The following is a 21,144-nucleotide window of genomic DNA, read 5'->3' as shown; positions in this document are numbered from 1 at the left end:
TTAAAAATCTCCTCACCTGGTCATGATAAAATTGGCACCTCCTTAATTAAAGAAGTCATGACTTATTAAGTCATTATTATTACGCCTTTAACATTTATTTATGCAGTATTCTTGAAAACTGGCATCATACCTTCTGACCTGAAAATGGCTAAAGTTATTTCACTCTTTAAAACAGGTGATCCTAAATCCTTGTTTTTCAAAGATTAAAAAAAAAGTTGTTCATAAAAGAATTCTGTAACACCTAGACACACACAATATTTACTATGATCATCAGTATGGTTTCCATAAAAACATCCAATTTATATGGCACTTTTAGAAACTTACTGATAGAATATATACAGCTTTGGATAATAATGAGTTTGCAATATGTATATTTTTTAGATTGTTCCAAGACATTCAACATGGTTTACCATGCTATTTTACCTTTTTTTATAGCGACCGCAGTTTAAAAAAACTGGCAGCCAGCTAAACTAAGCCGTACACCATGCCGTACAATCAACTAGGTGCAGACATTGCAGTGGTTTGCAAAAGCTCAATGCATCCCATTGGTTATGGCAGCCGCAACTCTGCACGGGCTGTTTGATTGGCTGTTGGTTCAAAGAAGATTTGTTATCATAGAAAAATGAAGAGTTATTTTGTAGCATACTCTTTAAAAGCAGCATTTTTAATCTTTACACTTTGGCAGGGCATCAAGCCATTCAAGTCAAAAGCCTAAACATCCATCTTTCTTTCTACTTTTGACAATCTACATCATAAAGTTGTATATGCATAGTCTTTAATAGAAGCTGTGGATTCACTGTTTTTGTCCAAATAATTTACACTAAATGAAAGAAAGAGGTCCTGCTCAGTATGGACACTTCTGTGCTCCCAGGAAATAACAAATTAAATTCTAAAGAACAGTGGCAGGAAGAAGGATTACAATTATTGCTGCTTCTTTTTAACTGAACATTGTTGCATGTATTATACATTAAACCAACTTGTGTTAGTTAAAATAAAAGTAAAGTCCCAGTCCACTCCTAGACTGTGAGTTCTCTATCTATAGAAAGTTGTTGAAAGTTTGTCATTGTTCTCTCATCATTTTGGTATTAAGCATGTGTGCAGTTGAATAATCCTCTGAGTGGGATGGATATTAATAAACCTTTTGTTTGATCCAATTGCCTGACCCCACTGCCTTCCGCTGCATGACAAACCACACAAAGTGTGTTTGAGCCTGTTTACTGTCTACACTATCAGTGGCATTTTCAGCCTGATAGCAGCAGGGGAGATAAGAGCTCACTTTAACTAGAACTGAATTGAACCATGCTCAGAAGTTGCAGTCATGGAGACAAAATAAGACCATGGCTAGACAAAGAGCTTGAACTAAAGTGTTATTTCTGTTTATTGTCTCAGTCATGAATTAGCCAGTCTATTTCAGACATTAAATGTTTTATAATGTTATGATACTGAATATTTGTAAATGTTAATATTGTTAAAAATATTACAGCTTTTAGTTAAAGCGGTGTCCCCCGGGAACCATTGGTTTGCTATGCCAATCCAAGGATAAATTTATTTTATTTTGCAAGGGGTATAACTGTGATGTATATAAGTGACCTAATACTTTTCAGCACAGATTTTGTAAGTGCAGTAAGTAGCCTAACTAAGTAATTAAAACTGAATCATGTCAATAAAACATAAAACATTAAGACATATTTTTGTCTTTTGGTAGGAATGAACAAAATGCATCATGTACAGCATGTCCATCCTTTTGGCTCTCTACATTGGAACATTTTCAGCAGCAAGACAGGGAAGAACAGATCACGCAGTCAGCTGTTTTTATTTTCAGTCAGTGCAGGATTAGAGGTGTGATCCTACAGCTGACAGCCACTCTGGATTCCTGCGCGCCACACAGACACCAGGCCCTTTAATGGATCTGCACTGGGAGGAGCAGCACAGGGAGGGGTGAGTACTGTATGTGGTACTACCTTCTCCTTTAATTAACTGATATCACAAATACATTTAAAAATGAAACAATAGTTGAAGGGTACTGAGAAAGATGCAATTTACACAGTGGACCTAAAATATTAGCACTTTTATTTGAATGGTTAATCAAGTGCTGTGATTATTTTAGGGTCTACAAGAGTTGTTTGTGAGACAGCAGGGAGAGGGAGCTAGAGTGAATGGACTGTTTCAAATTTATCAAACAGATGAAAATTAAACAAGTTTTGACCGTTACAATGATTAGGATGCCAGCTGGGCCAACTAGGCAAAAGACTATAAAATTGGTTATTGTTACTGTTATCTTCTAATGTTGTTAGAAGAAATCAACTATATGTTTCTTTAAAGTGTTTTTTTTTTTATGCCAACCTGTTTTTGTTCCCTATTAAAAACTATTAAAAATACATAAATCGCCCTCATTGAAAAGGATATGTATATGGAAATCTTGTTCTTTTCAAGTGTTTAACTACTGGTTACAAGATGTATTCTACTTAAATGAAAAATCTATTATGTGGAGTAAGTTATGTAAGTTTCATACTCAACCTCAATTGGCTTCCAAAATAAACAATGATAAAACTATTTGTGATGTCACAAAATCCTGCAGATGTTCATAGTGAAACTGATCCGACTGAGCCATCTCTCCTTTGTGTTGGACTATGTTGTAATGTCCCAGTTGATCCACATGGTGGCAGTATGCTTTCAAATAGGATTCACGAGGAAGAAACTTACATGCCTTTCATTTCCTGTTTAGACTGAATGCGCTGTGATCTGAAGTCACTGAGTGGATTTATAGATGTATTACTTCCAATGTGCCTGAGCATAATTCTGACATAATCAGAGCGACAGTACTCAAGCCTTTGTTCATTGAACACTCATTGCATCTTGGCTTGAAATATACTCAGCATCTTTCTTTCTACTTGGGTTTTCTATCACATTTTGAAAGGTTGTAATATGTGTGTATCAATCACAGCAGGTATAGATCTGGTATTTATCCGTGTGTCATGTCTAACTTGGTGATTTTGTGTTTTATATGGAACTTCTTTCTACTTCCTATAGATGTCAGCAACAGAAAAGTAACTGCAGTAGGCGGTGCGACAGTTTAGTTGCTGGACTGTATTGCTCTTGGAGGTGCTGTTGCACTAAAGTTTCATCAGTATTAGACCCACCTTATTTCATCATTGTGTTTAGTCCTCATATCAAAACCCACTGGATGACATGTACTGCATTGTGACAGCAAACTAAATAGTTATTTGTATAGTGAATTATGGAACTCTACACTAAGTTACATTAATGTTGTTGTTGAAGGTACAGTAATGTTGTGTAGGTTTCCCTACACAACATTACTGTACCTTCCACAGGGAGGTCAGATTCAAAAGAGAAAGGTCCGTGTATGTTCTGCTCCGTGATGAGGTAAGAGTCACTCTGCTCACCATGCCAACCTGTAGCCTTGGGCTACATCTGCATTACTATGCTGTCACTTTTAAACCATGTTTTGAGACAAAAAACATCTCCGTCCATACAAGATTTTTAGCTCAATGAGCAGAACTAATCTCAATCCATGTTAACAGTCTGCCAATGCATATCACATAACCATTTGCCTACACAAGGCGTGTAGGTGTAAACAGGAAGCAAATTTTCTGATGTTACTCTGCAGTTGAAAATCATGGATGTAGAAGTTGGAAATACAGAAAAAAAAAAGCAAGACCAGGGATTTATTTGCTTGGACCAACAACAAGGTGGAACTTTTACTGAAAGCTATGTAAGCTTACAAAACCAAGTACAACTGACTGATGTTTGTTCTCGTCCAGACTACAAAGCAAGTTTTCAAATTTACGCGGTGGTAGCAGTGTTTCCAAATGTCTCCTTTCTTAGGGGCTCGGAAACACAGCAGTAGTGTGAAAGTGATGTGTAACAGTAGCGAAAGTTAGGTTGGTTTTAAAACCAATATGTATTAGTGTAGATGTAGCCTTACAATCTTTGTGTTGTACCAAATCTAAATAGTGGGAGACTGGGAGTCACCCACCTCATAAAAGTATTTGTGGTGACTGACAGCAGGTGCTGGATTGAAATACAAGTTTTGAATGTTTTTAGACCTTTGCCAGACTTACATGTTACTTGTCTTGTCTCACTTGAGGTTCTGAAGCATGTGAGTGATCTATCAGACCCACTTCAGTTTGAGCAGTTGGCCATGACTTGTAGAGGTTGCAACACTTATACTCTCAATGATTCTACATTTTAAACATTTCCCTGACACTGTATAACAAAATCTGAAGCTGATTACCTTCACATTAGTGAGATCTATTGCAGGGCTACTGTATTAGGTTACATTGCCTTACAGAAGTGTTTCTATTTGTCTGTGGGAACAATGTTATTTATAGTTTTTGTATGTGAAGTTTGACCGCAGACAGAGTGAGTCAGTGGGGACAAATATACAGACAGACATCTTAAACATCTGATGATCACTTATAGCAGTACAAGAACATTCATTAGAAGTCCATTGTAAGTAAGAAGTGTGGTTTCCTGTAATATGATCACCATTCCTAAAAAAAAAAATGGCCATAAGATCCGGAAGTACTCCAACTTGTTAAACTAACTGATTGTTAATTATGGATTGGTGCAATAAATAAGCTCTTTTGTGTCCTCCAACAAACAAAAAACAATGTCCTCTCTGCATTTAGATGACTTTGAGGTGATGTAACAAATGGCTAGTTGATCAAATGCTGTCTGTAACTTAAGACTGTTCAACCGTTCTGCGCACAGTTGAAAAGAGAGTAGGGAGACATTTAACACTTCAAAACCAGGTCAAACTTTATTTCTGGAGCAACGGCAGGTTCAAAACAGAAACTGACAGATGGACAGGTCAGACATTTTTAGTAACAACGTACAGCAAGGGACATTAGTTTAAAAAAAATAAAGGAAAGGAATAGTGCACCAAAAGAGAGGAACCTGCCTCATGTTGAATTACACTCATGTTGATCTATGTCTTAGTTAGCCTTGTCTTACCAGACTATTGTACATTTTATTTGTACAGAGTATGGCCACTCTAAATTGACAAGTGAGCTGGAAAATCAAACTCTTCCCGAACCCCGTGGGGAAGAGGCTCACAACATCATGGCCACCAACAAAACTCATCGTGAACCCTTTTCTCATTTTTCTGAGCCCACTAGAGGGGCTCTCTCTTCAAAGGGTTGAAGGAAGATAGTGAATTCCTTTAACAATTTAGCTCAGAAAATAAAGACACTGGTTCACGAAGCTTCATTTGGCCATCACTAGAGAAAAGCCAAGAATATACCGTGTTCTAGCTCTTTGTAATGTATACTACTTTAGTATGTCTGTTTGTGGGTTAGACTGCTATCGTATTTAATCATACACACAAAGGCCAGGCTGCGGTACAAGCACGTCTTTCCTTGCACTTTGACATCTCACACAGGAACAGTAAGCACACACAGAATACCAGTAGCAACATGGACAGTGCAACATAGTCGAACACAGAGTGCTCGATCTAAAATACCACATCCCTCTTTTCCAAGACTGGGAAAGGGTCCACAAAACAAGCTACCTAAACTTTAGCCATTAACTCAGGTGTAGCAACATTAAACATGCCTCCTTTCAACATGCATGTTTCAATAACTAATAAAGCATGTTTTCAATGAAACAATGGCTTTCAATAAATCACTCCAAACCACTTTTCTGTTCTGCATTCTGTTGTATTAAGCATATACAGTAAACATTTTGAACATACTGTACATAAAACATTTCAAGTTAGCACTCCATTACCCCCTTCCTTTCAACTGTAAGTGTGTATACATTATTATTTTTTTTGTCTTGTCAAACACAGATGATGTACTGTAGGGAAAAGAAAATTGAGAGGAAGTACGTAGGAGAGGAATTCAGAGTTTATCATGAGAATGGGGTTTCCGAAAGAAAATAGAATACAATAACACCACAGCAACACGTGTAAATCACAAAAGATAATGCAACAACAAAACAAACTGGATACATTTGGCAAATTCCTATTTTGATTGCAGAAATTAAGGATGGATCACAGATTTTGCTTGTTCTCATCTTGCCAGTGGATTTGAAACTATTGTTTGAAAGAAATTGAACCTGTGAGCAGGGCTGGATTACCCAAAGTGTTCATTGCCCCTCCCAGGGCCACTGAGCAGGGTATCCAGCCACGCCTGTCACACACAGTGAACTGGTGTGAATACGTGATTCCATACACAAAAAAAACTTTGATTATGTCTTAGAGCCAAAATAAACAGCAGCTGCAATTCTTCACTATATTTAAGGAAAAGTTAGACAATGTTAGAAAAGACACACTGCTAGCAGCTGGTTAGCTTAGTTTAGCACAAAACCAGAGGAAACATCAGGCCTGGCTCTGAACAGAGGACAGTTATCTGCCTAGCACCTTTGGAAAATTAACATGTTTATATCTTGTATATATTGTTTTTAATCTGAACAAAAACCAAGTGTTAAAATTACAAGTTACATTTTCTATATGGGGGTCTATGTGCCGGAGCGACTTTGGTAGACTTGCCCTTTAATGAAAGTGGGTGGGAGAGGGCTGAGAGAGAGGACAGTAAATGTAGACCGGGTCCCTGATTGACAGAGACAGACTGCTGCAACAGCTGAGTCTCAGCCCAGATACAGTACAAAGGTTATTGCTATTAATACACTTGAACACACACTTCATTTGACTCATTGCATCTAATTTTACATCATTGATAAATCATTTTCTGTAACTAATAACTTTTCTGCAACACTGCTTCTGTTAGCGCTGCTCTGCTTACTCTCAGCCTCTGACTCTGCTGGCAATCAGGACTACTACATTGGTCAGAAACCTTGTGAGATCCACATTAGCACCAAGGAACCCATGCCATTGGTTCAACCTCTATGTACCCTTTAGTCATCTCAGTAGGAGCAAGGTGACACCTTCAAGGCCCAAGAGGCCTATGAAAGGCGAGAACATACTCTGTGTGTTGGAGAGGGTGGGTTTGAGTGACAGAGAAGAGCAGAGAAGCCACAGTTAGTTCCAACAGGAGAGTTATTCTCAACCCACAACCATTGGGTGTCTCTCAAGGTAGTGCAGAGGTGGCCATAGCTGAGTGAAACACGGTGGAGGCAATTTCCTTTCTGCAGAAGGGATCCAGAGGTGTCCTGTGACAATCACTCCGCAACAAACACGGGAAAACAGGAAGGAGACACATGGGAAAGACTGCTGTACAAGGTCAGGGAAGACTGAAGCTCAACTCACCTTTCTACAGCTGTAAGAAAAACCAGCAGAGCAACAGTCATGTCTGGTTGCGTTGTTTAGCTATAGCTAAACTACTGTACACTGAAGCTACTAGCAGATACATTATACTGTGCTGAGTTAGGAGAAGGAGTGCCCACTGGATTGAAGAATTTCATGGTTGGATTTCACAGTGTGAACATTTGCAGTCTGTGGAAGGCTAGGGGCCAGCTGTCATCCCATTCATGTTGCACAGGAGACTCTATGCATGGATGCCGAACACTAGCAGCTAACACCAGTGGACTTCAACTATTTTTACTACACAGCCAGCATCTTTGGATTTCGGGATCTGGATTAGTCTTCCATTAATGCACAGATGGACCCACTCTGAAACTTAAAAATAAATATTTATAGTTTGTACAGATTGATTGATTCCATCCAGACTTTAGACTACTTAAGATGCTAAATTGTTCAGATATACAACAGAGGTAATCCACAGCATCTATAAGTGTGTTAAGTGCATTCTAGACCAAATAACACCTGATCACATGAAACATTGCATGCTCATTGGTCCGAGGTGGATATTCTACACAAACACGTTGTGGCATTCAGAGCCAACAGCAGTCTATTTTATAGAGAAATATTAAGTCTGGTCAGAGATTTGGTTCCGGGTCCAGATGTTCCTCAACACAGTGCTGGTGGTCCTGACGGACCTGGCGGCCCGGTTCCTGGGTAACACTGTGTTCCGGCAGCACTTCCACCTGTTGCTTTCAGTAATGGTGATGTTCGGCCCTGCACTGAGCCTCTGGGTCTCCCAGCACAGCATCTTTGCCAAGAGAAGCCACTTCCTATACAGGTGAGGCTGCTTCCTGTTTACTTTCTACTCAGTTGTGTTCTTACATCAGACATTGTGTTGCCACTGAGTTACTGGCAATGCAGCAGGCCTGCACACTGTTAAAAATAAATACTTCTGGCACTCTGAAGTGGATATCACCGTTTTGATATCTTCCTTCCAAATCCTATTCAGGCTTCTTTTACCTGGAAATGCTACTTTTTTGACATACTATCAGAATCAAAAATACTTTATTGATCCCCGAAGGGAAATTCTGTGTTACAGTTGCAAGAAGCATATAAATATCAGAGTAGAAATAGAAATAAAAGAAATATAAGGAGTGTGGATATGTACGGTATTTACATAGTTAAAGGAATTTTATGATACGGTATTTACATAATTAGGAATTGTAAAGGTCAACAGTAATAATAAATAAATAGCAGCAGAGTATTGCACATTATAATTTAAGCCGGCATTCTTGCACAAAACAGATAATATTGTATAATTCTATGACTGTTTTCAGTATACTATACTGTGACTTTTTTTCAACATAATTCACCGACTTTTATTATCCCTTTTTTCAGCTTATGATACTGTGACTTTTTTATCACTTTTTTGACATACTATACTATAATATGACTTTTTATCACATATTGCCTTACAATACTATGACCAATTTACCCCTTTCTTTTTTTCTTTTTTTTTTACATACTACTTCTTCTTCTTCGTCACTTTTTTCGACATGCTATAGTATGACTTTTTAATCACTTTTTTCGACTTATTACATAGGCTATTATGATTTCTGTTGTATGACTTTTTCACTTTTTTTACTGACTTATTTTATCACTTTTTTCAACTTTAGGTTACTATAACTTCTATAGTTTTTTTAATCACTTTTTTTTACATACTATACTGTGACTTTCTCTTTTTTTCTAAATACTATACGATGACTTTTTTCAACATGCTTTCCTATGACTTTCTTATCACTTTTTTTTTTACTTACAGTATCACTTTTTTCTACATACTATACTATGACTTTTTATAATTTTTTTCAGCATACTATACTATGAATGTTTTATCAGTTTTTAAATGCTTTACTATGACTTTTTATACATTTTTTTTGACATTCTATACTATGACTTTTTATCACTTTTTGAACATACTATACTATGATTTCTGGTAACTTTTTTTACGTAATACATTGACTTTTCTATCACTTTTTTGACATACTTGCATATACTATAACTTTTTATCCCTTATTGCCTTACAATAATACCACTTTTTTCGACATACTCTATGACTTTTTTTTATAATTTTTTAACATACTATGACTTTTGAACCCTTTTTTAGACAGTACTATACTATGACTATTTTCAACATGCTACACGACAACTTTTTTGACCTACATTATTATGATTTTTTACAAAAACATAAGCTTTGTGTTAGTTCAGATAGCTTAGGGTGATCCGTTTATAATTGGAAGACAGATTATTTGAGTGTTCAAATCTGGTTTCAGGAGTTTTTGAATATACTAAGTAAAAAAGACACATTTGCCTTGTCTTGGTGTAAGCCAGATAGCTTATAGTGATAAGACATTGATTGCAAGACAAAAGGTTCAGAGTTCAGATCCTCTTGTGTGCAACCAGTTCAAGAACTATTTTTCAGAAATGAAGAATACCGGTAGAGAAATGTTTTGCTCTTGTAACTCTCCATCACAACCTGTTGTTTTGGAGAGATAAATGCACTTATTGAGACACTATATTACCACTCTTTGTTTTTACGTGCTATGTGACTTGTGACATACTATACTATATAAAATAAGACCAACCTATTATGTGATAATCCTATATGTTTTAGGAAGTTTTGAGGTCCACAACAATGAGCGAAAGAGACAAATATGCTCAAAACATAAATTTGTGTTTCTGTTTAGTTAGTTAGTTAGTTGGCTTAGTGAGATAAGTGTACGCTTGGAAGACTCATGGTTAATTGTTCCAATCCTCTAGGGTGCAATTAAATGCAAGACCTGTTTTACAGGAATGAAGAATATGAATAGATGTAGATACATGTTTTGTTCCTGTCACATTCTATCCCAATCTGTTGTTTTTGAGAGACAAATGCACTTTTTTGACATATTATACTATGAGAGTTCAAATCTTCTTTCAGGAAGTTTTGAGGGCCAATATACTAAGTGAAAGAGACAAATTTGCCAAATTTATCAGTAATTCTCTCATGTCAGATAGCTCCGAGTGATAAGAGAAGGATTGGAAAGCAGAAGGCTGAGTGTTCAGAACTGTGTTTCACGAGGTCTTGAGGGCTAATACACTGATAGAAAGAGATAACTATTCCAAATACTTAACTTTTGTGTGAGGTCAGATAGCTGAGAATGATCAGAAGAAATAAATATACTTTTTGACATTATATTAGAATTCTTCTCTTTTTCTTGACATGCTATGATATAATTTTTTATCACTTTTTTGACATGCTATATCTACTCTAACTTTTCTAAGTGTCATCCGATTGTTTAATTCATGATGAGAACCCCCCCCCAGTCCCCACTACATTGGACTATTCCATTATCCTACTGCATGTCTGCGTGTGTTTGTAAACAGACAGCTCAGCAGGCTGTAAGCTGGAGGCTACGGACGGTTGAAAAATGAAGCGAAGCTACAGAAGTGGTTCTGATTAAAGGAAGAAAGCGGGAAGAAAGCTGAACGTTTTTAGCAAAACTTCCAAAGGTAACAACATTTTTCAAGACGGCTACTGACAACACTAACATTAACGTTAGTAAAGAGCAGCAAGAAGCCGGTGCTTGCGCTAGCAAAGCTAACACTGATGAAGAGGAGCTACCCACTGCAGCAACTAGACCCCGTGAGTAGCAGGCACCCTAATCAATGTGTTATGACTGAAGATGATCCAGCACTCTGGCCAAAACAGCTGTCAGACAGAGAGCGCTGCTCAATAGGGCAGAGGGGACCACAACAAGTCAGGGACAGAGTTTTTTCCAAGAAATCAAGAGGGGCGCAGATTTACAAGCAGTAACTATTACATGCAAATGAAGAATGGAGAAAAGATAAGCAGGTTTTGGCTCCTATACAATGAAAAAAAGAAGGACTGAAAAGGGTGAGAACAAGGGTTGTGGAGGGCCCAATGCCTGTGTTTGCCTTAGGCCTCAAAATGACTAAATCCGCCCCTGACTATACTACAACTTTTTTGACATAGTATACTATAACCTTTTATCACTTTTTTTGACATAGTATGCTATAACCTTTTATTACTTTTTTGACATGCTATACTATGACTTAATTATTACTTTTATCAACGTATTATACTATGAGACATATGCCAAAATTAGGTACTAACTTTGTGTCACTGGTCAGTTGGCTTAGTGAGATAAGTATATGATTGGGAAACACATGGTTGACTGTTCAAATCTTCTAGGGTGCAGATGCAAGACTTCCTTTACAGGAATAGATGTAGATAAATTGTTTGTACCTGTCACATTCTATCCCAATCTGTTGTTTTTGACATATTATACTATGAGAGTTCAAATCTTGTTTCAGGAAGTTTTGAGGGCCAATATACTGAAAGTGAAAGAGACAATTTTGCCAAATTTCTGAGCCAACTTATGAGTGTTCAGAACTCTGTTTTTCACTAAGCTTGGAGGTCTAAAAGAAAAAGACAAATATACTGAAACATAACTATTGTGTGAGGTCAGATAGCTGAGATAAATTAGAGGGAATAAATGCACTTTTTGACATTCTATACTACAACTCTTTCCCCACGTTTTTCGACATGCAATGATATGACTTTCATCACTTTTTGACATGTTATACTGTACTATGATTTATTTTGACAATGACTATTTTCCATTTTTTGACTTACTATAGAATAACCTCTTATCCCTGTTTTTTAACATACCATACTATAACTTCTTTCACGAAAACTCAAACTTTATGTCAGGTAAGATTGTTTGGGGTCATAAGTTTATGATTGGAAGACTATAACTTTTTTTCACTTTTTTCGACATGCTATACTAAGACTTTTTATCAACATACTAAACTTTGAAAGTGAAAGCAAGAGGGGGCATGACGTGCAGCAAAGGTGCGAAAATGACTGAGCTTCTATGACATACACTATGACATACTATACAATGACTATTTTCACTTTTTTCGACACACTATACTATGACTTTTTAATCACTTTTTTCGACATACTGTACTATGACTTTTTTACGAAAACTTAAACTTTGTTAGGTCAGATAGCTTAAGTTGATAAGTTTATGATTGGAAGACTATAACCTTTTTCGACATGCTATACTATGACTTTTTTGACTTTTTATTGTCATACTATATTATTACTTTTTCATGATTCTTTGTTGACCTACTACACTTTAAAAGAGAGAGGGGGAATGACGTGCAGCAAAGGTGTAGAAAGAACTCAGCCTCTAGACTATAGTAGGACTTATTTCGACATGCTATACTATGACTATTTTCACGTTTTGACATACTATACAATAACTTACCATTTTTTTACATGCTATACTATGACTTTTCATCACTTTTTTGACATGCTATGATTTATTTTGACATGCTATATAATAACAATTTTCCATTTTTTGACTTACTATAGAAAAACCTCTTATCACTTTTTTCAACATACTATACTATAACTTCTTTCACAAAAACTTAATCTTTATGTCAGGTCAGATTGTTTAGGGTGATAAGTTTATGATTGGAAGACTATAACTTTTTATCGACATACTATACTAAGACTTTTTAATCACTTTTTTCGACATACTATACTATAACTATTTTTCCTTTTTTCAACACACTATACAATGACGTTTTAATCACTTTTTTCGACACACTATACTATGACTTTTTTACGAAAACTTAAACTTTGTGTTAGGTCAGATAGCTTAAGTTGATAAGTTTATGATTGGAAGACTATAACCTTTTTATCACTTTTTATCGACATACTATACTATGACTTTTTAATCACTTTTTTCGACATACTATACTATGACTTTTTTGACTTATATATATATATATATTTTTTTTTAGATTATTTTGTAGGCTTTTTAGGCCCTTATATTTTTACAAGACAGATGAAAACATGAAAGGAAGGGAATCCCATGCAGTAAAGGGCCCCAGGTCAGAGTGGAACCCGGTCCCGCTGTGTCGAGGAGCAAACCTCCACATACAGGCGCCCGTTCTACCAACTGATCTATCCGGGCGCCCAGAATATGGATTTTATTACTTTTTTCAACATGCTATACTATGACACACATACTCATACTACAAACAATATAGTATACATAGTCTACACAATGTACTCATCTGCATAGTACACTGTTATGGCACTGTAAACACAGCATGCATGTATTGTGTTGGTGAACTTCTTAGCAGTTGCCTATTTACACATCAGAGACAGTATGCGTTTTGAACGTTAAAGCATGTAAACATGTTATAGTAAAAAAAAAAGTTCAAGTAGGAACTAGGAAACAAGGTTGTACAACATGAGACTGACCAAATGAAGACCTGGTAGCAAAACAAGTACATTCATGTATTATTACGTTGATTCCTGGCCTTGTACTGTCATGCTGCTATGTTGAGTATTTTTACGCCTCAGTATTTATTTGTACAAATAAATCGCACATCATTAAACACCTGAGACTATGGTGGAAGACAGCTGGTCTCCATCCAAAGACCACTATTCTGCTTCCTTCTCCAGCATCATTCCAAAGGCTTTTGTGTTGTCTATACTTAAGAATTGAAACATTTCAAGAATTATGTTTCCATTTCCATTTTGCTCAAAGGGCTTTACAATCTGCACAGCATAAGGACACCCTTTGTCTTTTGACGCTCAATTTGGATAAGAAAAGCAGCAATGAATGTCATATGTGCAGAATAGACCAACATAGTAAAATCACAGTTTGGACAATCAATCAGGACGACAAAATCTGTTAGATCTCCTGATCTAAACATGAAATCTGGCCCGGTAGCACAGTGTGAAATACATGGAAGGCTGACTAGAAGCCACCAAAAGCGAAGATAACAGTTGATGTGGAAGTGAGTCCAGATGTTTACTGTGCTACACTTCATTAACACGCCAACATCTAATTGATCTAATTTCCTCTCATCCCTTACTGCATCCTCCAATCCCTCACTTAACTAAAACTGTTCACATCTCTCCTTCTTTCAGGATTTTCTTGCGCTCGGGTTGGGGCTGGACCTGCATCTTTGTTGGCTCCTTCGTCTTCCTCCTCTCCTTCTCCATCCGTCGCTCCCTCTCTCTCTCCGTCCGTCACCTCTCCCGGCTCGGGGTGGCTGGTGGATTGTGGCTTGGTTTCTGTAAACTCTTGGACCTTCTGGAGAACACCACCGGAAGCTGCTATGAACCTTTACTCAGCAGCCCAGAGGTCACCAATGGGCAGCCTATGCTAGTGTTGCGAGAAGGGGAGAGTAAATCTGAGTGCCTCAAAGCTGGGATGCTGTGGAGGGGGTATGAAGTTTCAGAAGATGTCTTCCTCCTCTGTCTCTGCTGCCTGCTGTTGGCTGAGGAAACAGCCGTGTTTGGCCCTTATCTGAGTCTGGGTGGGATCTCAGGTGCCCCTCTGAGGATCCTCTTCCTCTTCTGTGTTCTCCTGCTCTGGCTCTGGCTCTTTCTGCTGCTCTGTCTCTTAGCTTACTTCCCTCAGTTCCCCACTCAGCTGCTAGGGGGCGCTCTGGGCTGTCTGAGCTGGAGGGGACTGTACCAGGGCTGGTATCGCATGGGGCCCAGCTGGTACTGCCCCGGGAGACCTGGACTAGGACTGCTCAACACCAAGACCAGCAGTGCTGAAGAAGAGGACGCACACCTGAGTCATGATCACTGCAACTAACTGAAAAACCGACAGATTTTAACACTGATGCAAAGATTAATTTAATCCTAAACTCTAGGTGGTTGTTTGGAGAAGACTAAGATGACATGTCTATTGTGTCTTTTTTGTTTTTTTTGAACAGCAAACCAAGAAATCTTGTTGGATATTGTTGGAAAAACACATGTACGAAGTGGACTTTAAAATATTTATCTGTACATCTCTATACGGTCACACATGCTTGCATCATTGTATGCCAATGCATCAAACACATGCTGTATTTATCCAAAGGCTTGTTTCCCGCAACTTCACAACAGGAAGTCACAGAAAATGACGAGTCACCACAAGACAGGAATTCATGATATGTTAAAATGTAGGTACAGGCTGAAAATGCTGGAGAAACCAAAACTTTACTGAACCACAGCTTGTTTTGCAATGGCAGAAAAAAGAACCAAGTAGAAATGTTTTGATGGATATGTGACATGCTACTTATCAACTAAATCAATTAAACACATAAAAAAAAAAAAAACTTGCTTGTGTAATGAAAGACTCAACTCATTAAAGCCATTTAACAGATGGACTATTAGCAGGTCTTACAGACATCCTCCATGTGTTTCTCTATCAGGGTTTTATTTTGCATGAGTAAAACATTTGATAAAAACCGTCTGAAAATACCTGAACAGAGAAGGACGCCCTGCAGTGCCAAGAACTACTCAACTACTATTTCTAGTCATAGTTCCATTATCTTTATGGCTGTTATTGCCACTGATCATCCCACCCCCAACCGGCCCCGCCAGACACCGCCTACGAAAAACCTGGGTCTGTCCGAAGAAGAGAAGGAAGTTTTCCTCACCACTGGGGTGTCTCCCTAAAAGAACGTTTGTTCTCACTACTCTCACACCAAATGCTTGCTCTTGACATAATTACTGGGTCTTTGTAAATTATAGTGTGGTCTAGACCTACTCTATCTGTAAAGTGTCTTGAGATAAATCGTTATTGAATTGAAAGACATTGGTTCAGTTTGTTTACACTTTTTCTCTTTTATTCAGACACACTGCTGTCCCTTCTTCTTCTTGAGTCATAGTTAAAGCTTGGAGAGAAACTAAAAACATCTTTGTAATTTTGTCTCCCCTGCCCTGTAAAGAAAGAAGACAAAAGACACCATTTTCCTCCTAAATTAGTTTTACTGATAAAACATCTCCACAAAGAAAATATATACAAAGCATCAGCAACCAAACAGCAGAGAATGAATGCTGCCTCGACATTTGATACAGAAAATACGCTGTCGACCTCACAAAACCATAAAGGTTTCACAGCGCTCACAAGCATTTGGCGGTTGTACCTTTCTTTATTTAACACAGACATCAAGCGTCTAGTCTGGAAAACAGTAATAAATTACATGTGTGATTGATTACTGTTTGGGAAACCCAACGTCATCTTTCCATACTGTGAAAAAAATCGATCAGAAAAAAAAAAAATTAAAACGGAAGAAAATGTCTTCCCATTAAAAAAATGAAGACAAAAAAGACTGATATCCTGTATATACAAAATAATTCTAATGACCATCAGACTAAGAGGAGGTACACGACAAATGACAATTAAGGCATAGTTTGATCTTTTGTCTTCAGAAGACAAATCTCTTCTTTCTGTCCGTGAAAAGTCAGGGCCACATCCAATGAGCGAAGTTACCTTTTGCTGGTGGATCGACAAAAAGTAACAACCAATGGAGTTTGTTCCTCCGTGATGTTATATGGTGAGATACGGACACGGGACATTCGGTTCCTAATGCTACAGCTACTGCGTGCCAGTCAACAGCAGAGAAGACTTCTTCTGCACTTCATCCTAAAGCTTTTAGCTCTGGTTTATTGAGGTCATACAAAATAGTATGCACTACACAGTAACATCTGATTATTGAACAACTTCTTGGATATTACCAACATGGTAAACATTAAAATCAAGTGAATAGGTGTGTGTGTACTTTGATTATTTGAAGAGGAACGTGTACATGTACGCACTCTCAGCCTTCAGTCAGGCTTAGGTTAGTACTGAGACAGTGAACTGAACTGGCCTTTTTAAGGTGGTGTTCGATCATGGTAGAAGGGAAGTAAACAAAAAAAATAAAAACAGTTCATGAAAAATGAAATATTTAAGGTTTGCAGAGGGACCAGAAGAAGGAGATTCATCAGGAGAGGGAGGGGATGGGGGAGTTCACAGAGTCCAGGGGTTCCCAGTGACAGTTCATCATGGCGTCGTAGAGCTCCTCGCTGCGCTGCATAAAATCTTTGTTCCACTGCTCCACGTCACATTCAGGTATGGGCTCTGTAAAATATCACGAGAAATGACTTCCTCATTTATAGCACATGCTCATTCACAGTATACGCTCCTCTGTGCATGCAAACAAAGGGCACAGGCTAAAGTCAAAGCAATAACTCCGCCGATACTGTAGAACACTTGACACCTCGTTGGCTGACGAGATAGTTGTGGATTAATCAGGTCCTCTCTGTGAGGCTCCTATGTCTAAAGACCTCACATCAACTGTTGACCACTTAGTACCATTAGATATGTAATAAACATAACCAGTTTTGATACATACAGAAATGTCTGACTTAAAGGTCGTCTAAACATAAAGCATCTAAACTGGCAGCACAAGAATGTGTCTACTGAAGCAGTGGTTCTCAAATGGGGGTACATGTACCCTTAGGGGTACTGCAGAGGGGTACATGAGATTTTAAAAATGTTAATTAAAAGATTCCAGTCGTTCATAATTCTTAAAATAATTATATACTATAATACTGAATGCATTAAGTGATTCTGAGCATATAAAAGGTAGCATTTGAGTGTTTTTCAGTTCCAATATTGTTCAGTCAAAAATGTATTGTGCCTCTTTAGATAGCTAGGTGTTGCTTTTGCTCCAAATGTTTGTTCTGGCCAGGGTGGTACTTGGATGAATACACATTTTAAGGAGGTACATTATTATATAAAGGTTTGAGGACCACTTTGCTAAAGGGCTGACAGCATATCTTGTGTGATTATAGTGGAAAACACAAAAAAAGAGCAGTTTTTAAATGATAAAAATGGGCCTTTACCTTCTGAATTATCCTCCTCGTTATCCCCAGCCTCCTCGTGGCCCTGCTGGGAAACACATTCAACATTTATCACACGAAAGAAAAACACTGCTAATCATGCCACAAGACCAACCAGATAATATATCTAAGCAAAGAAAGACACAAAGGTTGTAGTAAACACTGACTTATAGTGTTGCATTCATTGTCAGTTTTCAGAGTAGAAATAACTGAATTACATCTTAAATTATCTGTCCTCTCTGCATGTTGGCAGGTGGAGAGGGGGGTTATTTTGTGAGTGTAAAATATTGTAAATAAAAAAACAGTGTGTTCTAAGTAAATAGGATAAAAAGGTTTGGAATTATTTTTACAACTGAAATAATTTTTTTGTAATTACGGAGGGAAAGTACCAAAAAAAAGGTACCGTTGGGGACCAGAACCAAATTTCAGGTACTGGTACCAAGAATAATGTGAAAGGTACCCAACCCTAGTTTTCAGGGAACCACGTGAGGCTCCAGTGTCAAGGCATTTCCCTCACCTCCACAGCTCCGGAGACGTCGGTGGACATGGGCGGTACCCCCATTGGAGGTGGTGGCATCATGTGACCGGGTGGGGGGTACCCGTAGGGCGCATAGTTGTAGTTGTAGCCAGTGTTGTAGCCGGTGTTGTAGCCGGTGTTGTAGCCACTGTACTGGTCATAGGCGCCCCACTGAGCGTAGTAGCCTCCCTGACCTCCGCTTCCCTGGTTGCTGTAGTAGCTGGACTGGGATTGGTTGTAGTTGCTATGGTAATTCTGGCCCTGGCCCCCGTGGTAGTTGCTCATCTTCTGGCTGCAACAGAAGGAATACGACAAAGTTGCATTGACATTTGAATAAGTTCAGTTCTTTGATTCCAGATCGAATCAACAGAGAGCGGCGGTGCAGCCCGTCAGCACGTACACGGAGACCACCGGAGGTTATGGCAGCCGAGGAAGGGGAGAGAGAGGAAGAGATCCGTTGCAGTTGTTGCCATTCTCAGGCTTCTGATTGGCTAACATGGGCTTAAGCATATTGTTATACTGCGGCATTGACGGCATATACACATGGTACGTGTGAATGAACACTTCTGAAAACTGACAGCTGTCAGTCCATTGAAATGTCCATTTATGAAACTAGCCGCCCACGTGTGAACGTAGTCCTGAACAACAATCAAAGAATCACGGCACTGCAACTGTTCCGTTGATAATCTCGGTGTCACTTGTTTTTACGATGCGGTGCATTAAATCTTGGGAGAAGAGGTTTCCTGGTCAGTGTCTTACCTCTTTGCCACAGCCACGCTGAGTCGGAGCGGCTTCCCCCCCAGCATCGTACCCTGGCACTCCTCGATCGCCTTGTTCTGCTCGCCCTCCTCCCCAAACTTGACAAAGCCGTAACCTCTGCAGGTGAAACGACAGTTACACCTCCTCTCCACACCAACACACACTCCATACGTGGCATTATGGCCACTTATAATGAGAAACAGAATATAATGGGTATTATTATGGTAGAACTGAAACTTGTTGTTTTACTTTTAACATGAGGTAGCATCACTTGAATTGTGAGTTGCTCTTGCTTAGCCTATATGGGGAAAACAATAGTTTTAGCATAAGACGGCAAGGAAACATTTCTTCACCCTTTTTTTCGAAAATAGATGAAGATGCACTGGTGGTCAACGTCCATAGCATAAAATTACACCACAAAAAAAAACAGAAAACAATTTTTTCTATTATTGTAGATTTCTTACACTAATATTAAAACCAGAATTGTATACAACACATGAAGGAAATAATGTGTAGTTTAAGAAATCATCTGATGTCAAACTGAATCCTGGTAATATTTCTGAAGCTGCGTCTGTTCCACCTCTATGCGCTGACGTACCTGGAGTATCCGTACTGGTCAGTGACTACTTTGGCCCCCTTGCAGGAAGGGTACTTCTTGAAAACTTGGTGCAGTTGGAAGTCGTCCACCTCGGAGGCCAAGTCGCCCACAAACACTGAGTACTCCGGCCTGAGAGAAGCAAAGGATTTTGATCACGTGTTCTTACTCTTTATACAACAATCCCACTGTCAAGCATTCAAAAGAGATAGCTGGGTTTGTGGAAATATGTGACTAGGTTTACGGTTTTCCTCGGACCAGACAAATAAGAGCCTTTCTCATGAGTGCAGAAAATTGCCTAATTTCTTTAATAGTATAACTAACATTAACAGCGTGCAGTTGTGTACTATCACATTAACTTGCAGCAGTTCATGACCTTTTTTTAAAATGTGAGAAGAACTGCTGATTGAGCCCACTGACAACCATCCGCTCAGCATTCCTTTAAACTGGAAGCAGAGACTTAATTGAGATGTAGAGGATTTGTCTGGCTTTGGGTGAGAGAATAATGGTCCGGTTTTCTCAAAACATGTCCTATGCTTTTAATTTCCTGTTGTTCTAAAGATGTAGCCAAAATGTTCACTTTCAAAACTCATATGAGCAAAAACTATATGACATCATCGCAGTGTCATAATTTCTATGAAGATATTTTGTTACTACTTTTTTTTATAGTGAGGGATAGCAAATATGTCTTCTAGCATTGGCAATGACAACTGTATATATTACCCTGAATCCAATTATGGTGGAATCCTGCCGCAACAACGTGGTGTTAAAAGAAAACTCCACCAGTTTAGCATTGCACTCCTACAACATCGTCGGACTCATTAAAAAAAAGATCAGACAAGAGATGTTATTGTTTTTTATTTTCCATCTTCCTCTGCAGATCTCTAATGGTCCATTATTGGAAGTAGTTTTAAAATGTATTTAGTGTTATATTATTATTATTATGTATATAAATTTACATTGAGACTCAAACAGTAACATGCAAAAGCTCCGTGTGCACCGTATCTTACCCCGCCTCTGGCCGCTTGCCGTAGGTGGCATAGTTTAGCTTGAACTTCCGAGGCTGCACAGGGAGAGAGAGAACACATACACTAAGCCGGGCTCAAACACCAAAGACGTGTAGTATAGCACTGATATTGCTGAAAAAATAAAGAGTGGAGTTATTATGGTTGTTATTTAGGTTTACATACCTCCACCACCCAGACCAGCCTTTAGCCCATTCCTCAGTTAGTTCCTACCAGAGACTCTATTCACCAGCTTCAAACAAAGTACATTCATGTACAAGCAGCCTG

General features: G+C 38.4%; 2 protein-coding genes across 4 annotated transcripts in view; one reads left to right on the top strand and one right to left on the bottom strand.

Moving 5' to 3' along the window:
* The first annotated feature begins 1,754 nt into the window (after positions 1-1,754).
* LOC116700281 (fat storage-inducing transmembrane protein 1) lies at positions 1,755-15,571 on the top strand. Of its 2 annotated transcripts, none has more exons than XM_032533333.1 (2): positions 1,755-1,938; positions 14,244-15,571. In XM_032533333.1, exons 1-2 carry the CDS (start codon positions 1,904-1,906, stop codon positions 14,920-14,922), a joined length of 714 nt encoding a protein of 237 aa, XP_032389224.1. In that variant the 5' UTR covers positions 1,755-1,903; the 3' UTR covers positions 14,923-15,571. The 2 variants fall into 2 exon arrangements, with proteins under 2 accessions (XP_032389224.1, XP_032389223.1); XM_032533332.1 differs by lacking the exon at positions 1,755-1,938 and adding an exon at positions 6,868-8,063.
* Positions 15,572-16,514: 943 nt separating this feature from the next.
* Positions 16,515-21,144, bottom strand: part of LOC116700279 (tRNA selenocysteine 1-associated protein 1-like) — a 7,200-nt gene continuing 2,570 nt past the window's right edge. The window contains exons 4-9 of one of the 2 annotated variants that reach the window (XM_032533329.1): positions 20,863-20,915; positions 19,856-19,984; positions 19,258-19,374; positions 18,499-18,790; positions 17,985-18,030; positions 16,515-17,217 (exon numbers count right to left, since the gene is read on the bottom strand). In XM_032533329.1, coding sequence (XP_032389220.1) covers positions 17,081-17,217; positions 17,985-18,030; positions 18,499-18,790; positions 19,258-19,374; positions 19,856-19,984; positions 20,863-20,915 — 774 coding nt within the window. In that variant the 3' untranslated portion in view covers positions 16,515-17,080. The remainder of the gene's footprint in view (positions 17,218-17,984; positions 18,031-18,498; positions 18,791-19,257; positions 19,375-19,855; positions 19,985-20,862; positions 20,916-21,144) is intronic. The other variant, XM_032533331.1, reaches the window with a different exon arrangement.

Source organism: Etheostoma spectabile, chromosome 13 (assembly GCF_008692095.1).
Source record: "Etheostoma spectabile isolate EspeVRDwgs_2016 chromosome 13, UIUC_Espe_1.0, whole genome shotgun sequence".
Classification (NCBI taxonomy): Eukaryota; Metazoa; Chordata; class Actinopteri; order Perciformes; family Percidae; genus Etheostoma; species Etheostoma spectabile.
This window is presented reverse-complemented; position numbering and strand designations above follow the sequence as displayed.

What these genes read in the sequence shown, in the direction of transcription:
- LOC116700281 (XM_032533332.1), top strand. Translation starts at nt 7,885, where the DNA reads ATGTTCCTCAACACAGTGCTGGTGGTCCTGACGGACCTGGCGGCCCGG. An exon ending in AGAAGCCACTTCCTATACAG is followed by an intron (nt 8,064 to 14,243) that starts GTGAGGCTGCTT and finishes TCCTTCTTTCAG; the next exon opens with GATTTTCTTGCGCTCGGGTT.